This window comes from Macaca thibetana, chromosome 18, assembly GCF_024542745.1.
Source record: "Macaca thibetana thibetana isolate TM-01 chromosome 18, ASM2454274v1, whole genome shotgun sequence".
In the NCBI taxonomy this organism is placed as follows: Eukaryota; Metazoa; Chordata; class Mammalia; order Primates; family Cercopithecidae; genus Macaca; species Macaca thibetana.
Window position 1 is genome coordinate 22,725,652 of NC_065595.1, and position 27,218 is coordinate 22,752,869.

A 27,218-nucleotide genomic window follows, 5' to 3' on the forward strand; every position below is an offset into this window, starting at 1 on the left:
TAGATGTGACAAGCATGAAAAAAATCACCACTCCCCACTAGCTAACGCAGTCTCCCCAAGACCGCAGTAGCACTGTCTCAACCCTGGAAACCAGAGCCCACTGTCTCCCCATTGGTTTGCGCTTAACTTTACTATTTTTTCTTCTTTTTCTTTGTTTTTTTCTTTTTTTCTTTTTGTCCTTTTTCAGGTCTTTGGATTTAGCTTTAGTTATGAAAGATCCAGAATAAAGCTATTCAACCGAAGTCATCAAGCATAGGTGTCATCCTAACACAGATAATTAAATAATATAGAAGGTTTCTTGAAAGTTGAGTTTATCTTGGATATGCCCAAATGAAATTAATTCCAAGTGTACAGGATGAAGATGCTGGGATACTTTTGTTTTCCCTGCATTTTGGTTTTCAATGTTACAATAAATAACAAAAACAATGTACACTGTAAAAGTACCACATACATGTTAAATGATGATTTAAAATTTATTTATTGTAACAGATTACAGTATAAAGGTATGAAGCATGTCTGTACACACTTGTATGTACACAGTCTAGACACCTATAGGTAACGTGTGTTGTTGTAAAGTCATCTATGAGAATACATGTTAAAATATGTATCTAAATTTGTATACATCCAAGCGGACAGACTGTATAAGCTTTAGGCACACTTATCTGCCAAGGTTTATGCTACCTGAAATGCCTGCTGCTAAAAATGGAGCAGAGTGGAAGACTTCTATGCGATGAACAAGCTGGTAGCAATGTGTTTTTCTCCACTAGAAAAGGTATTAGCTGGTTACTTCCAATCAACCTAACTCCAAAACTTCTAAGGAAAGCTTGGGCTCTAGCAATAACTGCTTCAGGCTGTCAGAATCATTTTGGTGTCTGAGAATAATGAGCCTCATTTAAGGTCCTGTGTGATTCACATAACAGCCCATCAGCCTCAATGGTAAGTTATGTGTCTACCTATGTGAGGTCCTATATATTTTAATAACTACTTTTGTATTTTATAAGTATTCTGAGACTTTCTAAAACAGATAAACCCTCCCCTCTGTCCCTCCCTGACCTTGGAAACAAAGAAATCATTGATAGAAAATAGGCATCGAGACATCCATATTTAAAGCCAACTTCATTATCTTATGAGACTTATACAACCAACTGGGGTGCCATTCTTCATTCAGTAAGGATTTTTGTGGCCTTATTTTAAAACTAGAATCTCCTAGTTTGTTTCAGGGGTGACTTAGTCTTAGCTAAAGATACAAAATTACTAATCTATCAAGTTTGGCAGACAAATATCAGAAAGTTATAGATACACCAGCTCTATTCCTTCTTCATCTAACATTTCCACTTACTCTTCCTGGTTAGGCTAAGGAGTCTGAATCACACAGCATCAACAAAAACAAAAAGTCACCTCTAACCTGTTACAAATCTAGAAGGTTATCGCCAAGGTAGTTGTGTCTGGGCCTTGTGGTCAACCTTGACCACATGTATCATCTTTTTCTCCACTTTATAATAGAGTCCATTATTCTTCAACATTGGAAACAGGCCTTTTCTTCTTAGACTTTAAAATATCCAACTATTCAAACTCCTGAAAATCCGAGTTCACTACAAAGGCATACTGTCATCACACTTTGGTAATGATAATCAAACAGACATTCCTATAATTCTACAAACATTTTCAAAAGTGGGGAAGTTTCCCTCTATACCCAGATAACAATGATTTAAAAAATCTGTTCAACTTGAATTTACTGGCACTACTAGGTGGGTGCCCAGTATAGACAAAGAAAATAACTGATTATCCAAAAGGTATGTATTTTTGGTTTTGAAATAGGTTGTTTGACTTAGAAAAATGTGTGTGTGTGTGTGTGTGTGTGTGTGTGTGTGTGTATCAGATTTACATTCCAAATGTTGATTTTATTTTAGCTTGAATTGAAAATTATTTTGGATTTCCTAAAGCCTACAATTGCTGAGAGCCTGCAGGGGGAAAGGGAGCTTAGAAGCTACTCTTTCTGGATTTCTCCAGAGGAACTGCCATGCTTCCTGGCTCAACTAGCCTGCACCTTTATGCATGGTGCGAGCTAAACACTTCTTTTACATTTTGGAAAAGCTTTTAAATATTGGTGTTGAATTTTTATTGTTGTTGCTGTTTCCTTTAAAAAAAGAAATGCATTGGCTCTGTTTTGTTTTTGTATTATTTCCTGGAATTCAATCATTACATCCCTAGTACCAAAATCACATTAAAACAAAAACAATGCAAGCCTATCTGTGTAAAGGAATAAAGGAAATTGTTTTTCCACTCAATGGCTGTGAGTATTTTGATTTCTGCTGCCTCAAGAATGTGAAATTTGGCTGAGAACTGTTCCTTCACACTGTCCCTTTTGCTGACGGCTGAGGAATGCCTGAAATTTTCCTTGGATTGAGGTAACGGATCATAAACTATAACCAAATCCAAATGGTTATTTTCTCTGAAATTATTAACTTAAATTTAAAAATCTTTGAGTAAACTCACTGAGTTAAATTGTATTACCCAATATAGAATTTTTTTTCTGTTAGATTTCTAACAAATTGAAATTTTACAGGGCTTAAAATTTTGACATGTAACTATATAGATACACATATACATGTGTGTAAATAATTTTCTAAAAGCAAGCACTTCTCTCTGGTATGACATTATCTGGTATGAGACATTTATCAAAGCTCCTTGGGGGGAAATTCTTGCCTTTCTTCTTCTTCTTTTTTTTTTGTAACAATTATGACATGTTCTTCTGATCATCAGAGGACTGGTTTGACCAATGTTGAAATGTCAGGTCACAAAGGCAGCCTCTACTGGTCTAGACATCTTCAGAGGATGCTGGAGACCCAAATGCTGAGATTACTATGTCAAAGAATCACTAACCAAATCAAGCAGGCTCCATTCCTCAATCCAGTCTGGAAAAGAGCAATCATTTCCATTGGACACATGTCACAAGGACTCATTTAGAAATAGTCTAGTTGAAATCAACCCACATGGGAACATTCCTCTGCTGAGATATGCTCTTTTCTTAGTCCTTTGACAAAGGAAACATGGAGTATGAGCAAAGGACAAAGGGACACAAGGGAAAAGCCAAGGAACAATCTCCTAGGCAGGATGAATTATAAAAATTGTGGAGGTCACATTCTCTCACAGCTCCTGCATAGGGAGACCCACACAGCGGGAATGAGGAGGTGGCACAAAGAACAACAATGGGGCTCTCCAGGGGCAGGACTCCAGGAGTCTCCCCAAAACCTGCTTTATATTTTCTCTCCAGGATTGAGACACTCTCCCCCACCCCACCCAACACCACCGCCCACCCCAGTGCCAGCTGTGGTTGCACATAGGCTTGTCAAAATACAAATTGGTAATTACCACCCTGAGGAAATCTATCAACCCATTGCAACAGGAGTTGGACTTCCCCTACGAGAAGTCCCTTTGGTGTATCTGCTCACTGAGGGGGTCTGGCACACCCAGATGGGACAGGGCAGCTCCTGGAGAACAGATTTCTGAGCTGGTCTCATATTCTTTAACTGGTGAAAATGGACCACTGAGCCTTCCCAACAGTTACAGAAGATGAGCACCCCACTGTCAGGGCCCAGTGCTGGGCCGAGCCTGTTGGATGTACTTCACTCACCACCTTAATTGAGGCTGAGGGATAGAATAGAGATGACTCCGAATACAAATAAAACTCATTTACACCATGGATCCATTTATCAACAGGTTAAGTGCTAAAAAGCTTGATCTTGACTTTATACCTTTCCCAGAAACTTCCATAGAGATCTGAATAATTCAAATCATCCACAGTGGCAAATTAACTCTGGAATGGCATGAGAAATGAGAAAAATTCTGAACCGAATACTTAACAAATGAAGCACTGGACGAAAACAAGACATGAATTTGGACAGCAATAATTTTGGTTATCACCAATGTCAAGTTGATCTATATATGTATTTTATATATTATATATATCTTTCTTTAGAAATGCAACTTTACAGCTGATTTTTAAAAAGCTAATAGAAAAGTAGAAACTGGCAATCATTTTTACATGTTTCCCCCCACCCCCAAATGAAGCCCTGTTAGGATGTAGCAATCACGTGAAAACGAGGCTATAAATTCCTCTATAAACTCTTTGGTTCTGTGGCTCGGGAGAGGATGCATCACCAAGAACCCTATCCCTGACCCTCACTCCCTTTCCCTCCCCTGATGATGAGACTCTGAACATAGAAGGAACCAAGTCTAAGGGTTAAGCAAAGAACATTCAAGTGATAATGTTATTCCCTATTCTCTGCTGAGCAGAGAACTGTTCAATATCCCAACATCTGAAACTTGGAGTCCATGGAAACTTTTGAGAGATTCCATGTTGGGGTAAAAAACCATAAAACAAAATTAAAGGGAAACAATAAAATCAAATAAATGGCCCTTTCCTTTTGTTGCTCAGAGAAACATAATTGATTACCTTTATACAGATCAATGGCGCTATTAGTATTTTAGCCAGGCAAGAGGAGATAATGAACTGAAACAAAAGGTGTGAGAAATCCTCATCTTTGGTATTGTAGCTGTTGAGGTTTCTGTTGCTCTGTTCCGTGTTCTTTTGAAAAACTGCATAGGCACAAATTAAAGACAATCTTCAACTTTAAGATTACCGCGTGAGTTGTCAAATGAAGCAGCAGCCACTGAGGCTCTTCCTTATTTCTATCTTTGTCTCAACCCTTTCTTTAAAATCTGCTTCCAGAAAATGTCCCAAGAGGTCTGTTTGAACACAGTGTGTCTCGCTGTTTTTTTTTTTGGTTTTCGTTTATTTTCTGGCGTGCTTCCTTCTTATCGGTGGTGATTTCCAATGATTTACAGATTTATTTATTCATTTTAATGGGACAGTTTTGTTTGTTGCAGAAGTAGGTGCAGAAAAAGTTTCTTTGGTTTCGATTAAGTAATTCATAAAAAAGTCAGTCTCAAGTGTCTGTAAAGAATCATTGCAGCGTTTGGCTTGCTTTGAACACCCCCATGTGGCCCCACCCAGGGCCATTCACTGGTAAATATGCACATTGTGACCTCCGCAATCTCTCAGAGTTCTGTGGGCGCTCTTCCACTTGCTATGGGAAGGTGACAACGGGTGTGGCAAAGCCACTCCCCTGGGTGGCTTGGCTAACGTCCCTGGCGTAGCTGGTCCATTCAGCCCGATGATGCGCCAAATGCCATTCAGAGTTGCAGAGGTTTTCTGATTTCTAAAAGTAATCACAGTATTTTTAGGCTAGAAAATGACAAGTCATAAATGTCTTTGGTTTGCAGTATTCTGCTTCTTTGGTGTGCTGTGTTTTCTCCAGATTTATTCAGCTGTTTTGCAAGGATGATTCAACAACAGAAGAGATTAAGGATTAGATGACAGTCATGAGTAACATGTATGCAGGTTTGATTGATTGATTTCTTTTTCTTGCTAGAAAACATGGAAAACATCCCTACTAAATGGGATGGATGAGGGAAAACCCCAAATCAGAAAGAGTGGGAATGGATTACGTGGTGGTCATAACGCACAGTAGGAGGGACCAGATGACTGATCAACCAAGAAGGACACATTAATGATCTTAAAAAAACCTAGATCTTTTAAAATGCTGCATTTGCTCCATGTACTGTTAACAGTTAAATTGGCCTCCTGAGTGTGCGTCTGCATTATGTACAACAGAATTTGTAGCAAACTGCAAAATGTGCTTGAAGCCATATTCTCATCAATTCCCTAATGACTTCACAATCCAGATGTGGTAAAAATGCAGATGTGGTGAACCCAGAACCTTCCTTACTTCTATTTATCTTTGTTGTGCTTGATACTTTGAGCTCAAGTGAACTGACTGGTGTTTTGACGGATCCAAGACCACATAAGATTTCCAGGAGGTAAAGAAAAAAAAAAATTGTAAGCTGGATCAACTTAAAGCTTTCTAAATCATTTAATGAAAAGATGCCTGGGTTGGAAAAACAGGTCCTTGGATTTTTTTTAACGTCCATATTTAAAACTTGTGCTCAGTAATTACCATTCTGATGTTTTTTTATGTTATGGCTGTGAACTTGGACATACCGTGGTATAATGAGGCTAAGCATGTGGAAAACAAATGAGGTCATTCCTGTTGCTAGATTCTTCTCTCATTGTTGTATCTTGGAAGCCTAAACTCAGAGTCCTTACATAGGCCAAATTCCTATTGTTAGTCATAGGAACTCTGCAAGAAGCTGACAGGACCTGAAGTGGGACGGATGACATTTTAAGCAATCCTGAGCCTGGCTGACACCATACTGGAATTAACTTGCTCCAGGAAGGCCCCATTTGGGTTTCTGGGGTGCTTAGCATGCTGAGAACAGTGTCTGGTTCTAAGAGATTAATTTTTCAGCTTGCACTTGGACTCCATAGCTATTAAAAACAAAAAAAGAACACCTGGCCTATGATTACAGCTAGAATAGAAGTTTCTTTGCAAGATAATTGTGCTTTCAAATCACCAGTGAAGGGCCCCAGCTAGGAATCCGGTGTCTTTTTCCTTTGTTTTCTTTTGGTATCTGTTGTCCTCATTTGGAGGTGACTTGTGCCCAAGTGAGAGTCTTTCCATCATGCTTTGGTACACGTGCTGGAGGTGGACGAGGAGCCCCCTGTGCTCAGATCATCTTGCCACTTCTCCAGGCTGCGGCGCCGGGCGTTCATGAAGAAGTTGCTGACGGTTGTGAGCTCCAGGCCCAGCTGCTGGGAAATGGTGATCTGCATCTCCTTCGACGGGCGTTTGTTCTCCTTGAAGATGGCGAAGAGTGTTCGGCGTTGGAGGTCAGTGAACACCAGGCGGGATTTCTTCTGGGAATTGTTCCTGTCTTTGTTTGGTTCTTGCTCTTTGCGTTTGCACGCTTGAAGGGAAAGAGAAGAAGGAGAGGAGTCAGTGGGCTCACCCGAGAACGTGATCCATGGAAAACACTGACAAAGTTGTACAGAGAGATGTAAACCGTTAAACTTTATTGTGCAAATTGCCCAGCTGTCAATAACCAACCTTTCCCGTAATCTCCGGGTGATGGAAGGCATCAGTGAGTGAGTGGGGGATGGGAGAAAGGAGAAAGCAGCAGGGCTGTTTCACAGTCTGGTTTTGAACTAACTGCGGTTGTCTTTCCCTTTTACCTCCTCTCTCCTCCAGCATACCATTTATCCAGAGATAAATGAAATTATTTATTTCCGAAATCAGGTGCCACGAAGGCAGGGAGGACTCCAGACCCCGGGGTGGGGGAAGCCTGATGAGGCAGTTCCTCTTTCATATTCACCCTCTCGAATTGTTTACAGCTGAGTTGAAATTACCTTCTGGAGTCAAAACTTAAAAGTGCGTAGTTTTTCAAAATCAAAGCTTCTACCCAGGTGACTCTAAAAATTGTTAACAGAATGAAATTAGAAGTGACAGAATGATGGTATTATCCCAACCCAAATTCCTTTCGTCCAGACTTTTGAAAAATTAGAACAAAACAAAACAGAAGACCAAGGGAGAGAAAGACTAGAAAAATTGGTTTAGCCAGTTCTCATTTGGCTAGTTTGAAATTGGAAGCCAGTACAAGAAGGCAGGGGAAGAGGGTAGGGGAAGAAGCCCAACACTACAATAGGACTTCAGGCTTGTAGATATGTTAGTATATGTGGAGTCTCTTTGATTTAGCAGAAATGAGTATCCATGCCTGGGTTGACATATGCAGTCAAGGACATTATGTGTCACAACCTCTCCCTTAGCCTACAAGTTCCTAGAAGGCAGCAACCGGGCCTCTGTAGTATTCCTGACTGATTCTTTTTGGAGCCATGGATACAATGAATGTTTTGGAAAATGAGGACAAATGACTTCTTGACTCTTTCAGGGAATCTGTACACTTCACAGATGGGTTCGGTGGCTCAGAAAAGTGACCCATAAAGATTAAATACAGTATTATAAATCACAATGTTAAAACATGAGAACATGTGTTACAATCACCTGAAATGGCCCGGTGTGGTGGCTCACACCTGTAATCCCAGCACTTTGGGAGGCCAAGGCAGGCAGATCATGAGGTCAGGAGTTTGCGACCAGCCTGGCCAACATAGTGAAACCCCATCTCTACTAAAGATACAAAAAATTAGCTGGGCGTGGTGGCACACACCTGTAATCCCAGCTACTTGGGATGCTGAGGCAGGAGAATCGCTTGAACCCAGGAGGTGGAGGTTGCAGTGAGCCAAGATCATGCTATTGCATTCCAGCCTGGGTGACAGGGCGAGACTCCATCTCAAAAAAAAAAAAAAAAAAAAAAAAAAAAAAAAAAAAAAAAAAAAAAATCACTTGAAATAAGTCCCAGCTCCCCTAGGGGTGTGGTGAGAATGTGGCCTCAAGAGAAAGAACTGGGGAAAGGCCAGGAAGGAGCAGAGGCCCAGATAGGGCAGTCATCCTCAGAATCCATCCCACTGGATATTCTGGCCAGAGGTTGAGAATCCCTTTGCACTGGACTGACATTCCCCCAAGCCTGGCACCCAGGGTGCTACTCAGGTGCTTTCCTATGCTTCTCAAAGCCCTGGCTTTTGGGCACAGCATTTCCTAATTGTGTTCTGCAGGCAGCATCTTATGTGGAGGGTCTGCTACGGTGTCTGAATGTTTATGTCCCCCCCAAAAATTCGTATGTTGCAATCCTAACATCCAAGGTCATGGTATTAAGAGGTGGGGCCTTTGGGAGGTGACTGGGCCGGAAGTTAGAGCCCTCATGAATAGGGTTAGTGCCCTTATAAAATAAGCCTGAGGGAGACCTCTTGCCCCTTCCACCGTGGGAGGACACAGTGAGAAAGACTTCTCTATGAACCAGGACCCAGACTATTGCCCGACACTGAATCCGCTGGCACCTTAATCTTGGACGTCCTAGCCTCCAGAAGTGTGAGAAACAAACTTCTGTTGTTTATAAGCGGTAAGTCATGGTATTTTATTGTTGTGATTGTTACTGGAGCCTTAACAGACTAAGACAGGATTTAACCTGAGGACAAACACTTATGGGAGAGATACTTGGAAGCTGAATTTCCTTCTACCTAACTGGCCGCCCTCCCTGCTGGATACCGTGTGCTATAAAGTAATATAAAGGAGTCACTCCCGAAATAATCAAAATGCACTGATACTCTCCAAAGGCAGGAAGAGGTGAGCTCCTGAATGGTAAAGCTGCTAGGCTGTATCAGCTTGGCTAAACTCTTTCTTCCCGATTTTTCCTCCTCTCATTTCTAAAAGTATTCATATTGTCTTCAAAAATTAAACACACACAACACATCCACATAAAAACAATTTGTTTTCATCTTAAAACTCATTCTCTTGGGGCATTTTGACTTTCTCGAATGAGGAGCACTTCCCCTGCAATGGGAGCTCAGACAGGAAGGGCTAAGACTGCTCACTGCCATCCTTCTTCCAACAGCTTACTGGTAATGATTCCTTCTTTGCTCATTCCTGTGAGGACTTCATATTTTTGTTGGATTCTGATGATTCCTGTGTGGTGGTAACAAACAAAAATAACCTTTGCAGGGGAACCTTATTTTGAGGTCTACTCTCTGTTGCTCAATCTGAAGTCCTCTACAGCAGTGCTGCTAAACTTTAAGATGCATAGGAATCATCTGGAGCGCTCATCAAAATGCAGATTCTCATGTAGTCAGCCTGGACAGGGCCTGGGATTCTGCATTTCTCATTAGCATCCAGGTGATGCTGATGCTGCTGGTCCACATGCCTCAATTTGAGCTGCAAGGGTCTGCCTGATTTCTAGTCTCAGAGGAGCATGTTATGCAATGGAAAGCTCTGGATTCAAACCTGGGCTTCCCCACCTCTAAGACCTGGGGCCTTGCAAATTACTTAGCCTCTTGGTGCCTGTGTTCCTCATCTGAATAAGGAAATAATTGCTCAACTCTAGAGAGGCTTAAGTGAGATAACAGGTACATCTTCACTTCACACTTTCCTTCCCATTGTATTACCCCAGTAACTCTGAGCTAGGCAAATCAGGCAAAATGATTTTCATTTAAAAAGGAAATACATGGAGACCTTGGAGTATAAGTGAAGGCACTGACACCACATCCCAGGTTTGCTGCAGACCTGGGGAAAGAAAGAACAAACATTTCTCTCGGAGGGAACGGCACCCATACCCGACTGCACATCAGAGGGGACCTCTTTGCAGGGCAGCCTCTGGGTCTCCATCCCCAGAAATTCTGATTTTCACCATGTGGGGCGAGGTTCTGGAATCTGTGCTTCTATAAACCTCTGCAGCCCCTTTTAAGATGTAGAAGTCACTCTGTTTGCCCCTACTGCCACTTCAGGTCCCTGGACAACCGTCCCTGACCCTACCCCGGGGACAACTGGTGCCAAGCCTTCATCTGGAGGATTCTGAATAAATAGTGAAGCATGATAATCTCCTGATAACAAAATCCAGGCAAATATCTCCTGCAAACATTGGCTGAGATCCTCTGTCAATTCACGCTCCTTTGGATTAACCACATAGCTCTCAATTTTCATACCAATATTGATTATTCTTCAGATAATGCTGTATTTGTGCTTTTAATAGGGTGATTAGACAGTATGGGTACAGGTTTACATTGGCTTGTCAGATTCTATTTTGTGTGAGATATATATATTTAAAATTAAATATATATGTATACACACATATTTAATGTAAGAAAAAATTTTAAAGACTTAACGTGAAGCAAACTGCACAGAGAGCGCAGATCAATACACCCTGCCTATGCCTTCCCAACAGCCTTCGGAAGCCACCAGATGCCACAGCAGCAAATGCAAAGCTGTAGCTTGCAGTCTAGAAGTGTATGGCAAGTCCAAATACTCCAAATAATGAGGCAGTATGTCCATATGTTGCCCAGGGTTTTATAGCTAGCAATTGCCAGCCATTGATTTTGACAAAAGCAGTTGGTCAGGAGCTAAAGGAAAATAAGAACAGGAGGGAGAACACCTGCCTTGAAAGTCTAAGAAAAACTAGACAGATCTGATGACATCTGGGAGCTGGCGTGAGGCTTTGACCTCAGCATCCTCAGACCCGGGCTGTGGAGCCAGGTGTGCTTGCAGGCACAAGCAGAGCACAAATGACTTTGGTGCTGTTCAGTTACTACACTCTATAGTTGACATGTGCCCATTTTTGAACAGCTAGGAAAGTGTAAATAGCTCCCTCCAACCCAAGGATGCAACAGAAACCCAACGAAACAGCAGGTGTTCCAGTGGCACTGATGGATTCAGTCTTGACACAGTCACAGGCTGGTCAGGGTCTCCTGGACTCCAGCTGCTGAAAGCCAGTTCTGCCATGGAAGGTGCGAGGTTAGCCCAGCCCTGTCTAGACCATTTGGATCTGTTTCTTCTCCTCTCTCTTTTAGGAGGAAAGCAGGGAGGGCATGTCAGGAGCTGATGTGCCACTGCCTGATGGGGAGGTGGGTGTAGACCCCAAAAGCCCTCAGCCATTCTTGACCTCCCTCCCTCTCACAGGGAAGCAGGTCCTATGTAGGACCACGTGGAACGCCAAGCACTCGCTTCCATTTCAAAGACGAAGAGGAGTCATTTGTTTACCTACAATAAGGCTACCTATGCAGGTTATAGTGCCTTTCCCCATTTTTTGAAATAAATAATATTGACTCAGATTGGTCATGCTGGTTTTGTCCTGTGGCCCAGGACCTCGTACTGGCAGGCATGTACACATCTGTGTATAATCTGTGATTGACAAGGATGGCAGACAGCTACTGCCTAAAAATATAGGTTCCTTGGTAGATAAATTTTTCAAACCACTGGGTTCCCAGGGTAAGATAAGGGAAGCCCTGGCCTCGGACACAAACCCTCTCTGAGATCTTGAGACACCAACTTGCTTTCTCCCTGGCGGCCACTGGACTTTTGTCCCTCAGGAGGTCAGAAACAGGACAAAGAAAGTGCACTTCTAAGAATGTGCTGCTCCCCGTAGCTGATCTTCCCCAGCTCTAACCTGGAGAGAGACAATGTCTCTTCACAACTGACCCTTTCTCCGTGCCTTCCCCATCCCAAACCAATCCTGCGGCCAGGTCTACTTTGCCTCCAGAGTGGCTGCTCCTGGGTGTTCTAGGAGCTCAGCTGCCCTCTGACACCCGGACTAACTGGCCCTGGCCCCGTCCATCGTCTACCCACGGGGAGCACAAAGGTGTGTGGTCAGAGTAGTGCAGCAATGCTCATCAAGCCAGGGATGATTCCCCTCCAGAGAGGATGCAAAGGGAGGCAGGACAGGGTGAGGGATTGTGTGAGACCACAGAACATCACAGGGGACAGGAAAGGCCCCGTGGGGTCCTGCGCTCTCCCTTCTCTCTCAGCTTGGGGAGGGGCCTTGCCGCCAACTGCGTGGTCAGTAACCGAGTAGCTTCTCTGGCCAGAAAGGCTGCTTTTCACCCATCGTGCATTTTCCTTCTAGTAACCAAGGTCTTTGGCTATTTGGATGCTGAGCAATAATGGGGTGTTGGAAGCCAGGGCCTCTGTGCTCGTGGGGAGGGGAAGCAAGGAGAGAGATGAGGGAGGGCCCATTCCCGGAGACAGGGTAGAGTGACTTCGGTTGCGTGTGTGTGGTGTGGAGGGTAAGGTAAGGGGGACGGTATCTGGTTGGTTCAGGGAGGCAGATACAGGTTGGGGAATTACCCTGGAATCGTATGTCACCTTGACACCTGGTTCCACAGGTGCAGTGGTGCTAGCTCTTCAAGGCACCTGAACATCTTTTGTCTCTCTTAGCTTGGTCCTCCTCACGGAGCCATAGAACCTCAGTGTTTTGTCCAGTCCAGGGTTGTCAGTTTCACATAGTGAACTGACGGCACAGTGAGGTGAGTCCCAGCTGAAGCCAAAGTCTGGATCCCCCACTGGGAATTTCTTTCCACAACATCTTTGACAGGAAGGTGGGGCAGAGGTATGGATTCCCATTTTATTCTTGGTGAAGGAAACGGGTTTCTTTAGGGTGACCCAATTAGCACTGGATCCTGGATTTGATCTTGGAAAACCCCTTCCCAGCCTCCACAGTTTCTGGGAAGCCTGTGAAGTAAGAGCAACTCAACAATGGGTCAGAATCCTCCAGTCCTGGCTGCCCTGGAACTGAAACTCCCCACTCAACTTGGATGGGCTGTCCTGGCCCAGGCCATCCTTGACGGGCCAGCCCCAGCTGACCCAGCAGTTGAACAAAGATGCACACTTGAGTCCAGCTGAGATTAGCCAAGCACAGCCTGTATCAGCAGACACACCCAGCCAACAAACAGGCTTCTGGGCAAAAATAGATTTTTATTGTTTTATACCACCCATGTTGTGGTTCTATGTTTTGCAGCATTATTGTGGTGACAGATAACTGATACAGAAGCCAAGAACGACCTTTGCCTTCCTGCCCAGGGGTGAGTCAAATGGACTGTAAGAAGCCCAGATGGAAGCCAAGACCCTGTTTCCTACTGCCTGTCAGCCACTTATCAGCTGCAGGACTGTGAGCCTTAGTTTCCTGATCCTATAGAGTGGGGGTGCCCAGCACTCCAGGACATCAAGAGGTTTGCTGTAACACTTCGCACACAATAGACACTCAGGAAATGTGCACATTCTTCCTTCCTTCCTTAGAGAAAGCAGAAAGAAGGTGTGTAAGGAGAGGTTAAGAATTCATGATTCCAAGTCTCACTTAATAGTAGACAAACTGCCCAGAGGGCTAATGGCAAACAAAAGGTTAAAGATGTTTGTTTTCTTTGTGAGGCTGTCTCATAGCCAGTTCCCAGCCTCATATAAGAGGTTAGACTACGACGTGTTTTTACATATGTGTCAGAGATGCTAATAGGTTTTGGGCCACTGGAGTTTCCTCACATCACTAATTTATGTCCAAATACATTCTACATATGATGGGCATTGTTAGCCCCTCATAAATAATGCAGACGTGCTCTATTCTCCCTGCATTCAGTAAATACTTTCCCTCAATAGTTCAATGTGATCTTGCCAGGGCAAGGGTGGGGGCAGGGAGAGAGACCATCTAGGGTGTGCATTTGTCAGCAAACACTCAGCCTCCAAGGATGCAGGTTTGAAAAGTATGCCTGCAGAAGAGGCCTTTCCACCTTTCAGCTGAAGAGCTCGCAGCTCCCCTCCTAGGAAGGCTTGTGCAAAGTGGAGAGCATGACCCTTTCCACTAAGGAGGGCACTCTCCCGGGAGGACATAGGGGCTGCAGTTCTGTTGGAAAGATTAACTAAGGCAGTCAATTGGGGTTATGTTGGAAAAATCAATTACAAAAGTAGGTTCACATTTGTACCTCTGGGCTTGTTCCCTGGGCTTGTTTGAGGTAAGAAGAATGGAAATAACCCCCCTTTACTTCCCTGCTGTGAACTGGTGGCCCTTCAGTACTGATAGAATGACAACACTATGGAGAGGTGATGGTGTCCAGGAGAGCACCCTTCCTTTGGAATGAATCTGCATGATCAAGAGCCTTTAAAATAAAAACCATAAGATTCCTTGAATTCAAACAAGGAAGAAAGAAAATAGAAGAACTGTACCCTCTGCTAATAAATATTTGATGTTCAGTAAGTCATAAATGCTGGTAAATCTCAGCAATGCATGCTTCTCAGGGTCCGCAAATAATTAGGTGCCAGCACATTGCCACAGGGACCTTGGGAGCGGGGGCCTAACACACAAAACTTGGGGCTCAGGTTCTAAGCAGCTCCACTGACCACTCAGGGCCAGCTGGTGCCAGAAGCACTGATCACCCACTTGGGAGGAGCCAGGCCTTGATGCGGGGGGAGGGGCTGTCTTAAAATCTTTATTGGATTATTTTGTGCTCCCTAAATTTTGGAAACTATACATAGTTCCCAGTTAGATGCCTTGCAGGTTTCCTTGCTTCATTGTGATTTCTGATGCATCACCAAAGGTCACTTAGGTTCAGATGACCATGGAGCCAGTACCATGAACCTGCCCTCTGCCTCCAACCACCCCTAGAACTAAACTCTAACTTGGCCCTCATTTCTCCAAACGTGCCTGACCTGAGTGAGACGAGAAACCTAATGCCTTTGTTTCAAGGTTGAGAGCTGGCTTTCCTCAGAAACTTGGTCTTCATGTACCAGATGCCAATACACACAGGCAGTGGAGCCAGTGATGCCCAGACCAACATCCATTTGGGAGGCCAAGGGCAGAGACGGGGTGGATGCTGTGCAAATGGATGTGGAGCCATTCTTGGTTGTTAGACTCCCCTCCTCCTTTCACTCCCTTCTAATTGTGGGTGTATGCACAGCCTTGGCAAGACAGACCTCTAACCCATTTGGCAAATTATCCTGCACAAGGTACTCCAGTGTGAACCGCCTATGGGCTAGTTGGAGCACTGCCGCTTGGCTTATTAGAGCAGATACTGTGGGCGGGAGAATGGCGGAGCAAGACGAAAAAGGAGAGAGGAGAGAGAAGGAACAAGAAGGCAAAAGGGGCCATGCGCGATGCACACATATACACTCCCCTCATTCTGGAGATGCTGGAGGGTGAGGGTAAAGTCCCCAAGTTCTGAGCTGCCTGGAGCCTGGGAGGCTTGGCACTGCCCTGGAATGTTGGTGTGAGCTGTGTCTTGGGCTTCACCTCTGACACAGGACAAATCTCTGACCCTGGGGGGATTTCCTGTAGTACACTCTTACTCTCGTCTAGAAAATGTGGATGATAGGCCAGGCAAGGTGGCTCACGCTTGTAACCCCACCACTTTGGGAGGCTGAGGCGGGCAGATCACGAGGTCAGGAGATCGAGACCATCATGACCAACATGGTGAAACCCCATCTCTACTAAAAATCAAAAAAATTAGCCGGGTGTGGTAGCATGTGCCTGTAATCCCAGATACTCGAGAGGTCAAGGCAGGAGAATCACTTGAACCCGGGAGGCGGAGATTGCAGCGAGCCAAGATCACGCCACTCTGCACTCCCACCTGGGTGGCAGAGCAAGACTCTGTCTTTAAAAAAAAAAAAAAAAAAAGGGCTGGGTATGGTGGCTCATGAGGCCTGTAATCCCAGCACTTTAGGAGACTGAGGTGGGTGGATCACGAGGTCAGGAGATCGAGACCATCCTGGCTAACACGGTGAAACCCCGTCTCTACTAAAAATACAAAAATTAGCTGGGCGTGGTGGCGGGCGCCTATAGTCCCAGCTACACAGGAGGCTGAGGCAGGAGAATGGCACAAGCCCAGGAGACCGAGCTTGCAGTGAGCCAAGATTGCCCACTGCACTCCAGTCCGGGGCGACAGAGAGAGACTCCGTCTGGGAAAAAAAAAAAAAAAAAAAAAAGGAAACGTGGATGATAAACGGCAAATCTCTGCTCTTTCTCCACACCGCCGCCTCTGCTTTCACTTGGGTGTTGAGCAAGCTGGTCTTGACAAGCGTTAGAGCAACTCCCCAGTGTCCACTTACTGTCGGATGGAGGCAGACTGCACAGTGACCATTCTGCGTTCCCAAACTTCAAAGACATTCTCTGAAAAAAACAAGTTGTATTTCCTGTCTCTGTTTTTACTTTCAATACAAAGTCACTGAAGGGGACTCAGGAAATGAGGGCTCTTGGATGTCTCACAACTTTGTTATATGGAGGCGGGGCCTGACAAAGGCCCAGAGTGCCCCCGGCGGGCAAATCTCCCAGGGGAAGGTTCAGGCCCCCGTAGCTGCCCACAGGTGCTGCCTGTAGGAAGCACACTGGAGCCTGCACACCAAGTGGAGATGAACCTCTTACCTCCCTCCAGCAGAGGCGCTAACAACCTCTTACCTTCCTCTTACCTTCCTCCAGCAGAGGCGCTAACAAACATGAGAAGCCTCAAAGAACAGGCTTCTAATAGCAGATGGTCCAGGCCAGCTGGTAAAACCACAGACTTCTAGAAAGGCAGGATTTTAAAGAGCACTTGGTCTAACTTTGTTTTTAGAAATAAGAGATCAGAACCCCAGCTAGGTCACCTATGCAGTGACACAGCCCTGAGAACCCATATTCCCTCCTGTCTAGTCCAGTGGGGTTTTTATGTCCCACCTTCCTATCAGAATAAATCATTTGGGGCACTCAGCCTTTGAAATCACAGTTCCTGGTCATCTCTTCTGCCTATGCAGAAGCCTGGCAAAGAGGGATCTTTAGCTCTGCTGCCAAGCTGCATTCTTGCAAGCCATCCAGGAAGTGGTGAATTGCTAAAAACAAATATTTAATTCCAGATATTACATCTTGCTTAAAATGGCTAGGAGAGCATGGGGCAGCTTCTTCAACTTCCTACTAAAATCGTCTCGAAGTCCTATAACGAAACATAAAACTTAGCACACCAAAATCTAGGACTGCAGTCAGTCTGTTTTGGGAGGTCTGGAGAATTTTTACCTAAACACAAGGCCAATGGAAATAGGTTGAAAAGGGACATCAGGATTGAAAAAATAACACCTGTGTCCTCTAACTGTTAAGAAATTTAAATTCAGCAGCCATCCATCTACTTGGTAGGTGCTGCCTTTTGAAAGAGCCAGAGTGCTCCCCACTCCCTTCCGCCTGCCAGTTAAGAACTGCAACTCTCAGAAAACAACTAGGAAAAAAAAAATTGCAGGGTAGAGGAGGGACACCAAGGCTGGTACATCACTGCCTCAGAGAAGTAGTTTCCAGAGCACTCAGTGTGAGCACAGGGACAAGAGGAACCCTCGACGTGCAGTATACTGGGGGTTGTCATGTGTATTCCATTTGATCAGCTTTTCAGTATCCCAGGATCGGATGCAGAAGATGAGTGCACATCAGTTCAGCAGGGCCACACAACAAGGAAGCTGGTTAGATGGAGGCTTGGTTAGGTGTATCAACTGGCTAAGATTTAGTATAGGGCTTAGAGAATGAGTGCACTAACGTCCAGAAAGGAGGTCATGAGCAAAACATACACCCTTTCTATTGACCATGGCAAGCCAGAATGAGTCTCTTCTCATTTGAGAATGAATAAACAGGACGAAAGAGACAATTGAAAAACTAGTAGAAGACAAAAAGGGATCCTCATCCGAAAACCAGAGAAAATTTAACCGATAATATCTTCTAGAAACTTAAAGAACATTTTAGAGAATCATTTGATATAACGATATGATGCAAAAGAGGTGGCTTTTATGAAACAGAAACAGAAAATTATTAAGAAGAAAACAGACAGCCATTTGTAAGTAACCATATGTCATGAAAAAGTAGTAAGATAAAAGATGGGCTAGAGGATGTGGCTCATGCCTGTAATCCCAGCACTTTGGGAGGCCAAGGCAGGTGGATTGCTTGAGCTCAGGAATTTGTGACCAGCCTGGGCAACATGGTGAAACCCTGTATCTACAGAAAGTACAAAAATTAGCCAGGCGTGGGTAGTGTGCACCTGTGGTCCCAGCTACTCAGGAGACTGAAGCAGGGAGAAGGATTGAGCCCAGGGGGTTGAGGCTGTGGTGAGCCGCAATCATGCCACTGCACTCCAGCCTGGGTGACAGAACGAGACCCTGTCTCAAAACAAACAAACAACCCTCTCCCCACTCCCCCCCAAAAAAAGAGGAGTAAGATTTTTAAACTTTGCAAGAAAATGAGAAATACAGTAGTGGCACTGGAGGAAATTAAGAGCAAAACTGACACTGTGGAGGTAATGCTAGAATTTTATGCAGTTCAGGTGGTCTTTCCTGTAGAAAGGCTTTCTTAGTTATTTAATGACTCAAAAATTCTAGCTATAGGCTTTCTATGAAAAGAAAACTAACTTGAAGACATACTCTAGCTTACTAAGAATTTAATCAAACTTAAAAGCTCAAGAATGTGATATTGTCTTAAAAAAGAATTGGCCAACAACCCTATGTGGCTACAAATATCCCTGAGCTCATTCCAAACATCCTAAAACGTTTTATTACATGAATGAAGAGCACCTCTTCGTTAAGACTACACTAATGAATCTGCAGGAAGGAGAAAGGATCGGTGTCTCCATTCACAACCAAATCACGATGTTTAAAAACAAATTGTTTCATCATTACTTTTCATCTTTATGTGAATAATACAGTTTGAACAAAAGACATTCCTTTGGAAAAGTATCTCTGTCTTGCATAGTTTACCACCAGATTCGGAAGTCCAGTCAAAGACAATTTCAGATACATCAAACATGAAAAGCAAAACAAAACAACATGCCTATTAAAAAAACCAAAACCCAAAAAATAACAACAACAAAAAAAACTAGAAAGAAATGTTTCAAAGTGTTAAAATTTCAGATGAGGTGTATAAGCACCACTATGATTCAGTGTTACATCGGAAAAGGAGCCAATACAATAAAATAAGAAAAAATAAATGAGAAGTGAAAATTTAGAAAGAAAATTTATAAAGGAATTTAGGAAACTGATGAAATGGCAAAAGCTTATATAAGTTGAGTGCTTACTATTTGACAGGCACAATTCTAAGTGTATAAACTCATTTAATTTTTACAACCACCCTATGAGGCAGCTTATAATTAATGATACCAACATACAGAGGATTAAGAAAATTACTTAAAATTACATAGTAAATAATGGGCTGGGATTCAAATTCAGGTAGTGTGACTCCATACTTCTTTTACTTAACAGTGTCTTCAGCCAGAAACAGAATCCTCTTAATTATAAGTTAATATGAGGGCTTTTTTTTTTTTTTTTTTTTGGTTTTGTAACCTAGAAAATTCAAGATTTTGAAAGGCAAATTACTAGAACTAATAAGAAAGTTCAGTAAGGTGGCCAGTTTCAAGATGAATATAGAAAATCAATATTGATTGTGTGTACTTAAAAATCCAAGAGAATACAAGATGAACTGTTAGAATTAGTATGAGAATTTAGTAAGATTCTAAGACTCAAGTCAGTAGACAAAATTGATTGTATTTCTCTATATAGTAAGATTCTAAGACTCAAGTCAGTAGACAAAATTGATTGTATTTCTCTATAACACATCAAACAGTAAATGAAAATGATATCATTTACAATAGGATCAAAACATCAAGAATGTACATAGAATACATCTAGCAATAGGTATATAAGACTTTGACAGGGAAAACTACAAAACTTTGTTAGAGAAATTAAAGAACACCTAAGTAAATTGACTGGAAAACTCAATATTGTAAAGAGTTTTAATTCTTTCCATATTGATCTACAGGTACAATAAAATCTCTAATCAGAATCCCAGCAGATTTCTCTCCCTCTCTTCCTTCCTTCTTTCTTTCCTTTCCTCTTGAAAGGAAAGCTTGAGTTTAACAAGCTGACTCTGAAATTTAACTGGGAATGCAGAAAAATCAAAGGATAGTTAAGCTATTCTAGATGAAAAAGAACAATGTAGGACAACTTTCTGTTTCAACTACCAAGATCTTTAATGAGGCTACAATGGATGGTATAATACTGCAACAAGGACATACAACGCCAGACCAGTGGAAAAGAGCAGAAACCCAGAAACAGCTCCATACACATATGGACACTGGATTCAATGACAAGATTGGATATGCAGAACATGAGGAACATGTGTTCTCTCCTGTAACGGAGCTGGAATAACTGGATAGGCATCGTGGCACGATGTAATTCTTGATCCCTACCTCATGTCATACACAAAAAATAAGCTCTACATGGATTACAGATCTTAGTATGGATGGCAAAACAATAAAGTTTTTAGAAAATAACATAGGGTAGGCCGAGTACGGTGGCTCATGCCTGTAATCCCAGTACTTCGGGAGGCTGAGGCGGGCAGATCACTTGAGGTCAGGAGTTCAAGATCAGCCTGGCCAACACAGTGAAACTCCATGTCAACTAAAAATACAAAAATTAGCCAGGTGCAGTGGCAGATGCCTGTAGTCCCAGTTACTCAGGAGGCTGAGGCAGGACAATCCCTTGAACCCAGGAGGCGGAGGTTCCAGTGAGCCAAGATTGAACCATTGCTCTCTAGCCTGGGCAACAAGAGCAAAACTCTGTCTCAAAAAAAAAAAAAAAAAAAAAAAAAAAAAAAGAAAAAGAAAATAACATAGGGTAATTCTTCATAATCACAGGAAAGGTTTCTTAGTACTCAAAAAGTACTACCCTAAAGGAAAAATATTTATATATTCATGAAAATTAAGAACTTCTCCTGGGCAACATAGTGAGACCCTGTCTCCACAAAAACTAATTTTAAGAAGTTAGCTGGCAGTGGTGGTGTATACCTATAGTAGTCCCAGCTACTTGGAAGGTTGAGGCAGGAGGACTGCTTGAGCCCAGAAGGTGAAAGCTGCAGCGAGCTATGATCATGCCACTATACTCCAGCCTAGGTGACAGAGTGAGACCCTGTCTCTTAAAAAAATTTAAGAACTTCTGTTTTTCAAAAGACACGAATGATAGTAAAAAGGAGAGCCACAGATATTTTCAACACATATGACTGCCACAGGGCCTGAATCCAGAATATATAAAATCTTCTGGAAATCAATAAGGAAATGCCAAACATTCCAATAGAAAAACAGGCCAGAGACTTGAATAGGCACTTCACAGAAGAAATCCAAATTTTCAAAAATTACATGAAAAGATGCTCAAAATTATCAGTAATCCAGGAACTGCAAATTAGACAACATTACACACCTACCAAAATGGCTTAAATGTAAAAGTCAATACCAAGAGCCAGCAAGGACACAACCCCATGGGAGTTCTCCTAGGCTGCTGGTGAGAGCGCAAAATGGGACAACAGATTGGAAGACTGTTTGGCAGTATCCACAATGGTTGAATATATATGTGCCCTATGATCCAGAAATTCTGCGCATGGAAAGACTCTCTTATAGCAAACTCTGTCATGTGCTGCCACACTCTCTTGGCCTTCACCACTGTGGGGCACGCCAGCCCAACTTCTAACTGCCAGTACCTTCAGCTCTTCACCTGAGGGCTTTCTCTGGCTGCCAGAGCAGGCTCACATGCAGTGCAGGCCCACATGCAGTGCATGCCCACATGCAGTGCAGGCCAGAAGGGCTGGGGAAGGGTCCAGGAGATTCCCTCAATTAGTGAATGATTGGAGCTGCCAGTTAAATACCCCAGCACCCTTGTTCTTCAGCTGGAACAACTCTAAGGCATGTTTTCTATGGAGTTTCACAGAGTTACTCAGCAGGATTAAGCTCCAGTTGCCCACTCTAGTAATGTGTTTCATGCAAGTGACTCTTACTGGGCTTCTTCCCTTCTCTGTCTTGCTTCTCCAATCTTTTACTAGTGTTTTCTGGAATCACCTTTCAAATAAACTACCCTTACTTGAATTCTTGTTTCAGGATCTGCTTCTGAAGAAACTCAAATTAAGAAAACTCCACAGAAATGTATGGTTAAGTACATTAGGATGCATGTACATGTACAAGAATGTTCAGAGCAGCTCTGTAATAAAACTGGAAACAATCCAAATGCCCATTGACAGGAGAATTAATTGTGGCATATGAGTTTAGTGGAATATTATAGAGTTATGAAAAAGTAGGAATGACCGCTACTACATGCAGCAACACATAACAGCATGAAGACAATGTTGGAAAAAAGAAATCAGATACAAAGAAATACACATATAGTGAGTCTGTTTATATGAAGTTAAAAAAAAAAACAGCAATGCTAAACTATAGTGGTTAGGATACTCGAGTAGAAAGAACTATGAAACCAAAGCACAACAGAAAAAAACCTTCACAACAGTAACAAATAACTAGAAATAACTCTAACCAAAAAATAAAAAGGCCAAAACTAAAACTTACTTTTACTTGCTGAGGACATAAATAAAGATTTGGGATCCAGGTATGGTGGCTCACGCCGTAATACCAGGGAAGCTGAGGTGGCAGGATCACTTGAACTCAGGCATTTGAGACCAGACTGGGCAAGAATGTGAGACCCTGTCTCTACAAAAAATACAAAAAATTAGCCAGGTGTGGTGGGTGTGCCTGTAGTCCCAGTTATTCAGGAGGCTGAAGCAGGAGGATCACCTGAGTCAGGGAGGTCAAGGCTGCAGTGAGCTGTGATGGTGCCACTGTACTCAGGCCTAAGCAACAGAGTGAGATCCCATCTCAAAAAAAAAAAAAAAAAAAAAAAAAAAAAAAAAAAAAAAAAAAAAGGATTTGAATAAATAGAACTCTGTGCCCTCTGTATAATTGAGAAGATCAAAATAATATACAAACTCAAGCTGATTCTATAATTCCTATGGAAAAGTGAAAATACAAGGAAGGCTAAGAAGATGTAGAAACAGAAGATGAGGAGAGAAAATGTATTCTATCAGAGTTCAAGATATATTATAAAGCAAAAATAATTTAAATAGTATGATGTTGACACAGAAATTAGTAGATCCATAAAACAGAATGGAGTGCAGAAACTGATAGTAGTACATTTCAAATAGGGAGAAGAGATGAATTGTTCAGAAACTGTTGGATTGGTTGGCTATCCATTTGAGATTTAAAAGAAATAGATTCCAATAATTTATAAAAAGTAACTTCAGACAAATTAAAGAATAAAGATTCAAATGTTTAAAAATGACCCAAGGCCAGGCATGGTGGCTCATGCCTATAATCCCAGCACATAGGCTGAGGCGGGGCGATTGCTTGAGCTCAGGAGTTTGAGACTAGCCTGGGTAACACAGCGAGACTCCATCTATATAAAAAAAAATAATAAAATTAGTTAGATGTGGTGGCAGGCACCTATAGTCCTCGCTGCTTGGGAAGCTTTCGTAGGAGGATCGCTTGAGCCCAAGAGTTTGAGGTTGCAGTGAGCTATGACTGGGCCTCTGCATCTCAGCCTAGGCAACAGAGTGAGATTCTGCCTCTAAAAAAATAAATAAATAAAATAAATAAAAATGACCCAAGAAGCTAAACACATAAAGTAAAACAACAGCAACAAAAATATTAATTTGGGCCGGGCGCGGTGGCTCACGCCTGTAATCCCAGCATTTTGGGAGGCTGACGCAGGTGGATCACCTGAGGTCAGGAGTTCGAGGCCAGCCTGGAGAAACCCCATCTCTACTAAAAATACAAAAATTAGCCAGGCATGGTGGCGAGCACCTGTAATCCCAGCTACTCAGGAGGTTGAGGCAGGAGAATTGCTTGAACGCTGGAGGCAGAGGTGGCAGTGAGTCGAGATTGTGCCGCCATTGCACTCCAGCCTGGGCAACAAGAGTGAAACTCTGTCTCATAAAAAATAAATAATAAAAAAAGATTAATTTGACACATCAAAGTTAAAAGAATCCTTATTAAGTTTCAAAATAATACCATGGAATAAAATGTTTTCAATATATTATAGTCTATCCCCTCTTTAGATCTATTAATGTTTGCTTTATATACCTGGGAGCTCTAGTGTTGGGTGCATAGATATTTATAATTGTTATATCCCCTTGCTGTATTGACCCTTTTCTCATTATATAGTGACCCTCCTTGTCTTTGTTCACAGTCTTTGATTTGTAGTCTATTTTATCTGATATAAGTATAGTTACTCCCACTCTTCTTTGGTTTCCAATTGCATGAAATATTTTTTCTACTCCTTCACTTTCAGTAGATGTGTGCCTTTATGGGTGAAGTGGGTTTCTTGAAGACAACATATAGATGGGTCTTGTTTCTTTATCCATTCAATCACTTTATGCCTTTTAACTGGAGAACTGAGACCATATTTGTAATGTGTAAAGCAAAAATTTGCATCCAGAATATATAAAAAACAATGCCCAAACAAGGATATGAACAGGACATGCTCAGAAAAGGAAATATATATGACCAGCAAGTATATGACTACTCAAGACTCACTAGAAATCATAAAAATATAACAAAATTAAGCAACCACAAAATGTTATTTTTAAATCCAGCAACTACATGAAAAAAAGTAAACTGGCTAATATATTAACTTTTGGCAAGTGTGGGGGAAATAGGAGCTCTTTCTTCCATTGCTGATGGGGAGCCAATTTCAAAGACAGTGTGGTAGTGTCTATCAAAATTACAGTATGTGCATCTCCATGACCTCTCACTTTGCTTCTCAGTGTCCACCCTCAGAAACATTCCCATGGGTACACAGGGAGGTATGTACAAGGATGTTCACTCATCACTGCTTAGCAAATAATGCAAACAACCAAAAATGGTAAACAGCCTAATTGCCCATCAATACAGAAATGGCTAAATAAATGAAAATAGCCATGCCATGGGACACTATGCAATAAATGTGGGTTGGGAGAACCTCAATTATATGTACAAGCTAGGTAGGCATACTATCGAAGGAAAGAAGGGAGCTTTGGAATGATGCATGCAGTGTGATGCCACTTATGTGAAAACAATGCGCTAATCTATGGTATCTACCTATCTGTCTTTCTACCTACCTATTTATACAATTTATATGAGTGCATATGTAGGTAAATAAATGCACTGGATGTGCCTGGATTGGCAGACCTGCTCTTTGTAGCCAGAAGAGTGATTGCTGCTGGGAAGTAATGAAGAAGATTGGTATTAAAGGAGACGGGCAAAGAGGACTTTATTCTGATCGTTAATGTTTGGATTTTTATAAGTAGAGTGTTTTAATGCATTGCTTAAATAATTAAAAATAATTTTAATAAAAGCAAAATATTAATGTTGTTCTCTTTGAGTGGCAGAACTTTTTTTTATTATTATACCTTAAGTTCTTTAAGTTCTAGGGTACATGTGCACAATGTGCAGGTTTGTTGCATAGGTATACATGTGCCATGTTGGTTTGCTGCACCCATCAACTCATCATTTACATTGGGTATTTCTCCTAATGCTATCCCTCCCCCAGCCCCCTACCCCACAACAGGCCCCAGTGTATGATGTTCCCCACCCTGTGTCCATGTGTTCTCATTGTTCAACTCCCACCTATGAGTGAGAACATGCAGTGTTTGGTTTTCTGTCCTTGTGATAGTTTGCTGAGAATGATGGTTTTCAGCTTCCTCCATGTCACTGCAAAGGACATGAACTCATCCTTTTTTATGGCTGCATAGTATTCCATGGTGTATATGTGCCACATTTTCTTAATCCAGTCTATCACTGATGGACATTTGGGTTGGTTCCAAGTCTTTGCTATTGTGAATAGTGGAGTGGCAGAACTTTTGATAAAAAATGTTTTTAAGAAATGCAGTTTTAAGCTGCTGGAGTACAGTGGCTATTCACAGGCAGTATCCCACTACTGAGCAAACACAACTGCCCTTTGGATGCAGAGAGAAAGAGAAGCCTGCAGTGAGGACTGGTCCTCCGGAGGGGTCTAGGGAAGCAGAAGGGAGGGACGTCTTAGAGAAAAGGAAGTAGGAGCAGGGGAGGGAGTTCAGGGATTTGAACATCACTTTAACATCTTCCAGAACCTGGGGTAAGGACAGGATAGAGTAAAATCTGCCCTGATAATTTGCACATAGAGTAAGGAAGGTGGTTTCTCTTCAGTTTCAGCAGACATGTGGCCAGGCACTGAGCTGGAGTTTGGAAACCTGGTTCCCTCTCAGAGCTCTGACATCCAGTTCTTCCAATTGAAAGTTTATTTGACCTCATCCCCATTAGGATGGCTGCTGTCAAAACAAAATGAAAACAAAAAATAACAAATGTTGGTGAGGATGTGGAAAAATTGGAACCTTGTGTGTTATTGGTGGGACTGTAAGATGGTGTAGCCACTACAGAAATGGTATGGCAGTTCCTCGGAAATTTAAAGTGTGAATTACCACATGACCCAGAAATACCACTTCTGAGTATATACTCCAAAAGAAGTGAAAGCAACATGGCAGTAGTTGTTTTTTCCCTCAGCAACCTGGTGATACCCCACTCCCAGGAAGTCACCATATTGATGCTGAACTTAGTGTGGACATTGATGGGCTTGATGCACTACAGTCCAGAACTCAGGCTCAAGCAATCCTACCACCTCAGCTTCCCCAGTAGCTGGGACTGCAGGTACATGCCACTGCACCTGGCTTTTTGTTTTTCTATTTTGTTTTTATTTTTAATTTTTTTAAAAATTGAGCAAGCAATATAATATAAATAACAATCTTTCTTTGAAATTGTGGTAAAATATACATAACAAAATTTACCATTTTAACTACTTTTAAGGTTATAGCTCTATAGTGTTAAGTATATTCACATTCTTGTACAATTTCCAGAACTTTTATATCTTGCAGAACTAAAACTCTACACCCATTAAACAACTTTCCATTTCCCTCTCTCAGGCACCTGGCAAGCACCATTGTACTTTCCATTTCTGTGAGTTTGACTATTCCAGATACTTCATGTAAGTGAAATCATACAGTATTTGTCTTTTGGTGATTGGCTTATTTCACTTAGCTTAGTATCCTCAAGACTCATTCATATTGTAGTATATGTCAGATTT

The 27,218-nt window shown here is 42.3% G+C and overlaps 1 protein-coding gene across 1 annotated transcript in view; it reads right to left on the reverse strand.

Moving 5' to 3' along the window:
- Positions 1–3,329: 3,329 nt before the first annotated feature.
- ONECUT2 (one cut homeobox 2) overlaps positions 3,330–27,218 on the reverse strand; it is a 44,703-nt gene continuing 20,814 nt past the window's right edge. Inside the window, exon 2 of the mRNA XM_050767186.1 lies at positions 3,330–6,870. Within this exon, the coding sequence (XP_050623143.1) occupies positions 6,584–6,870 (287 nt within the window). The 3' untranslated portion in view covers positions 3,330–6,583. The remainder of the gene's footprint in view (positions 6,871–27,218) is intronic.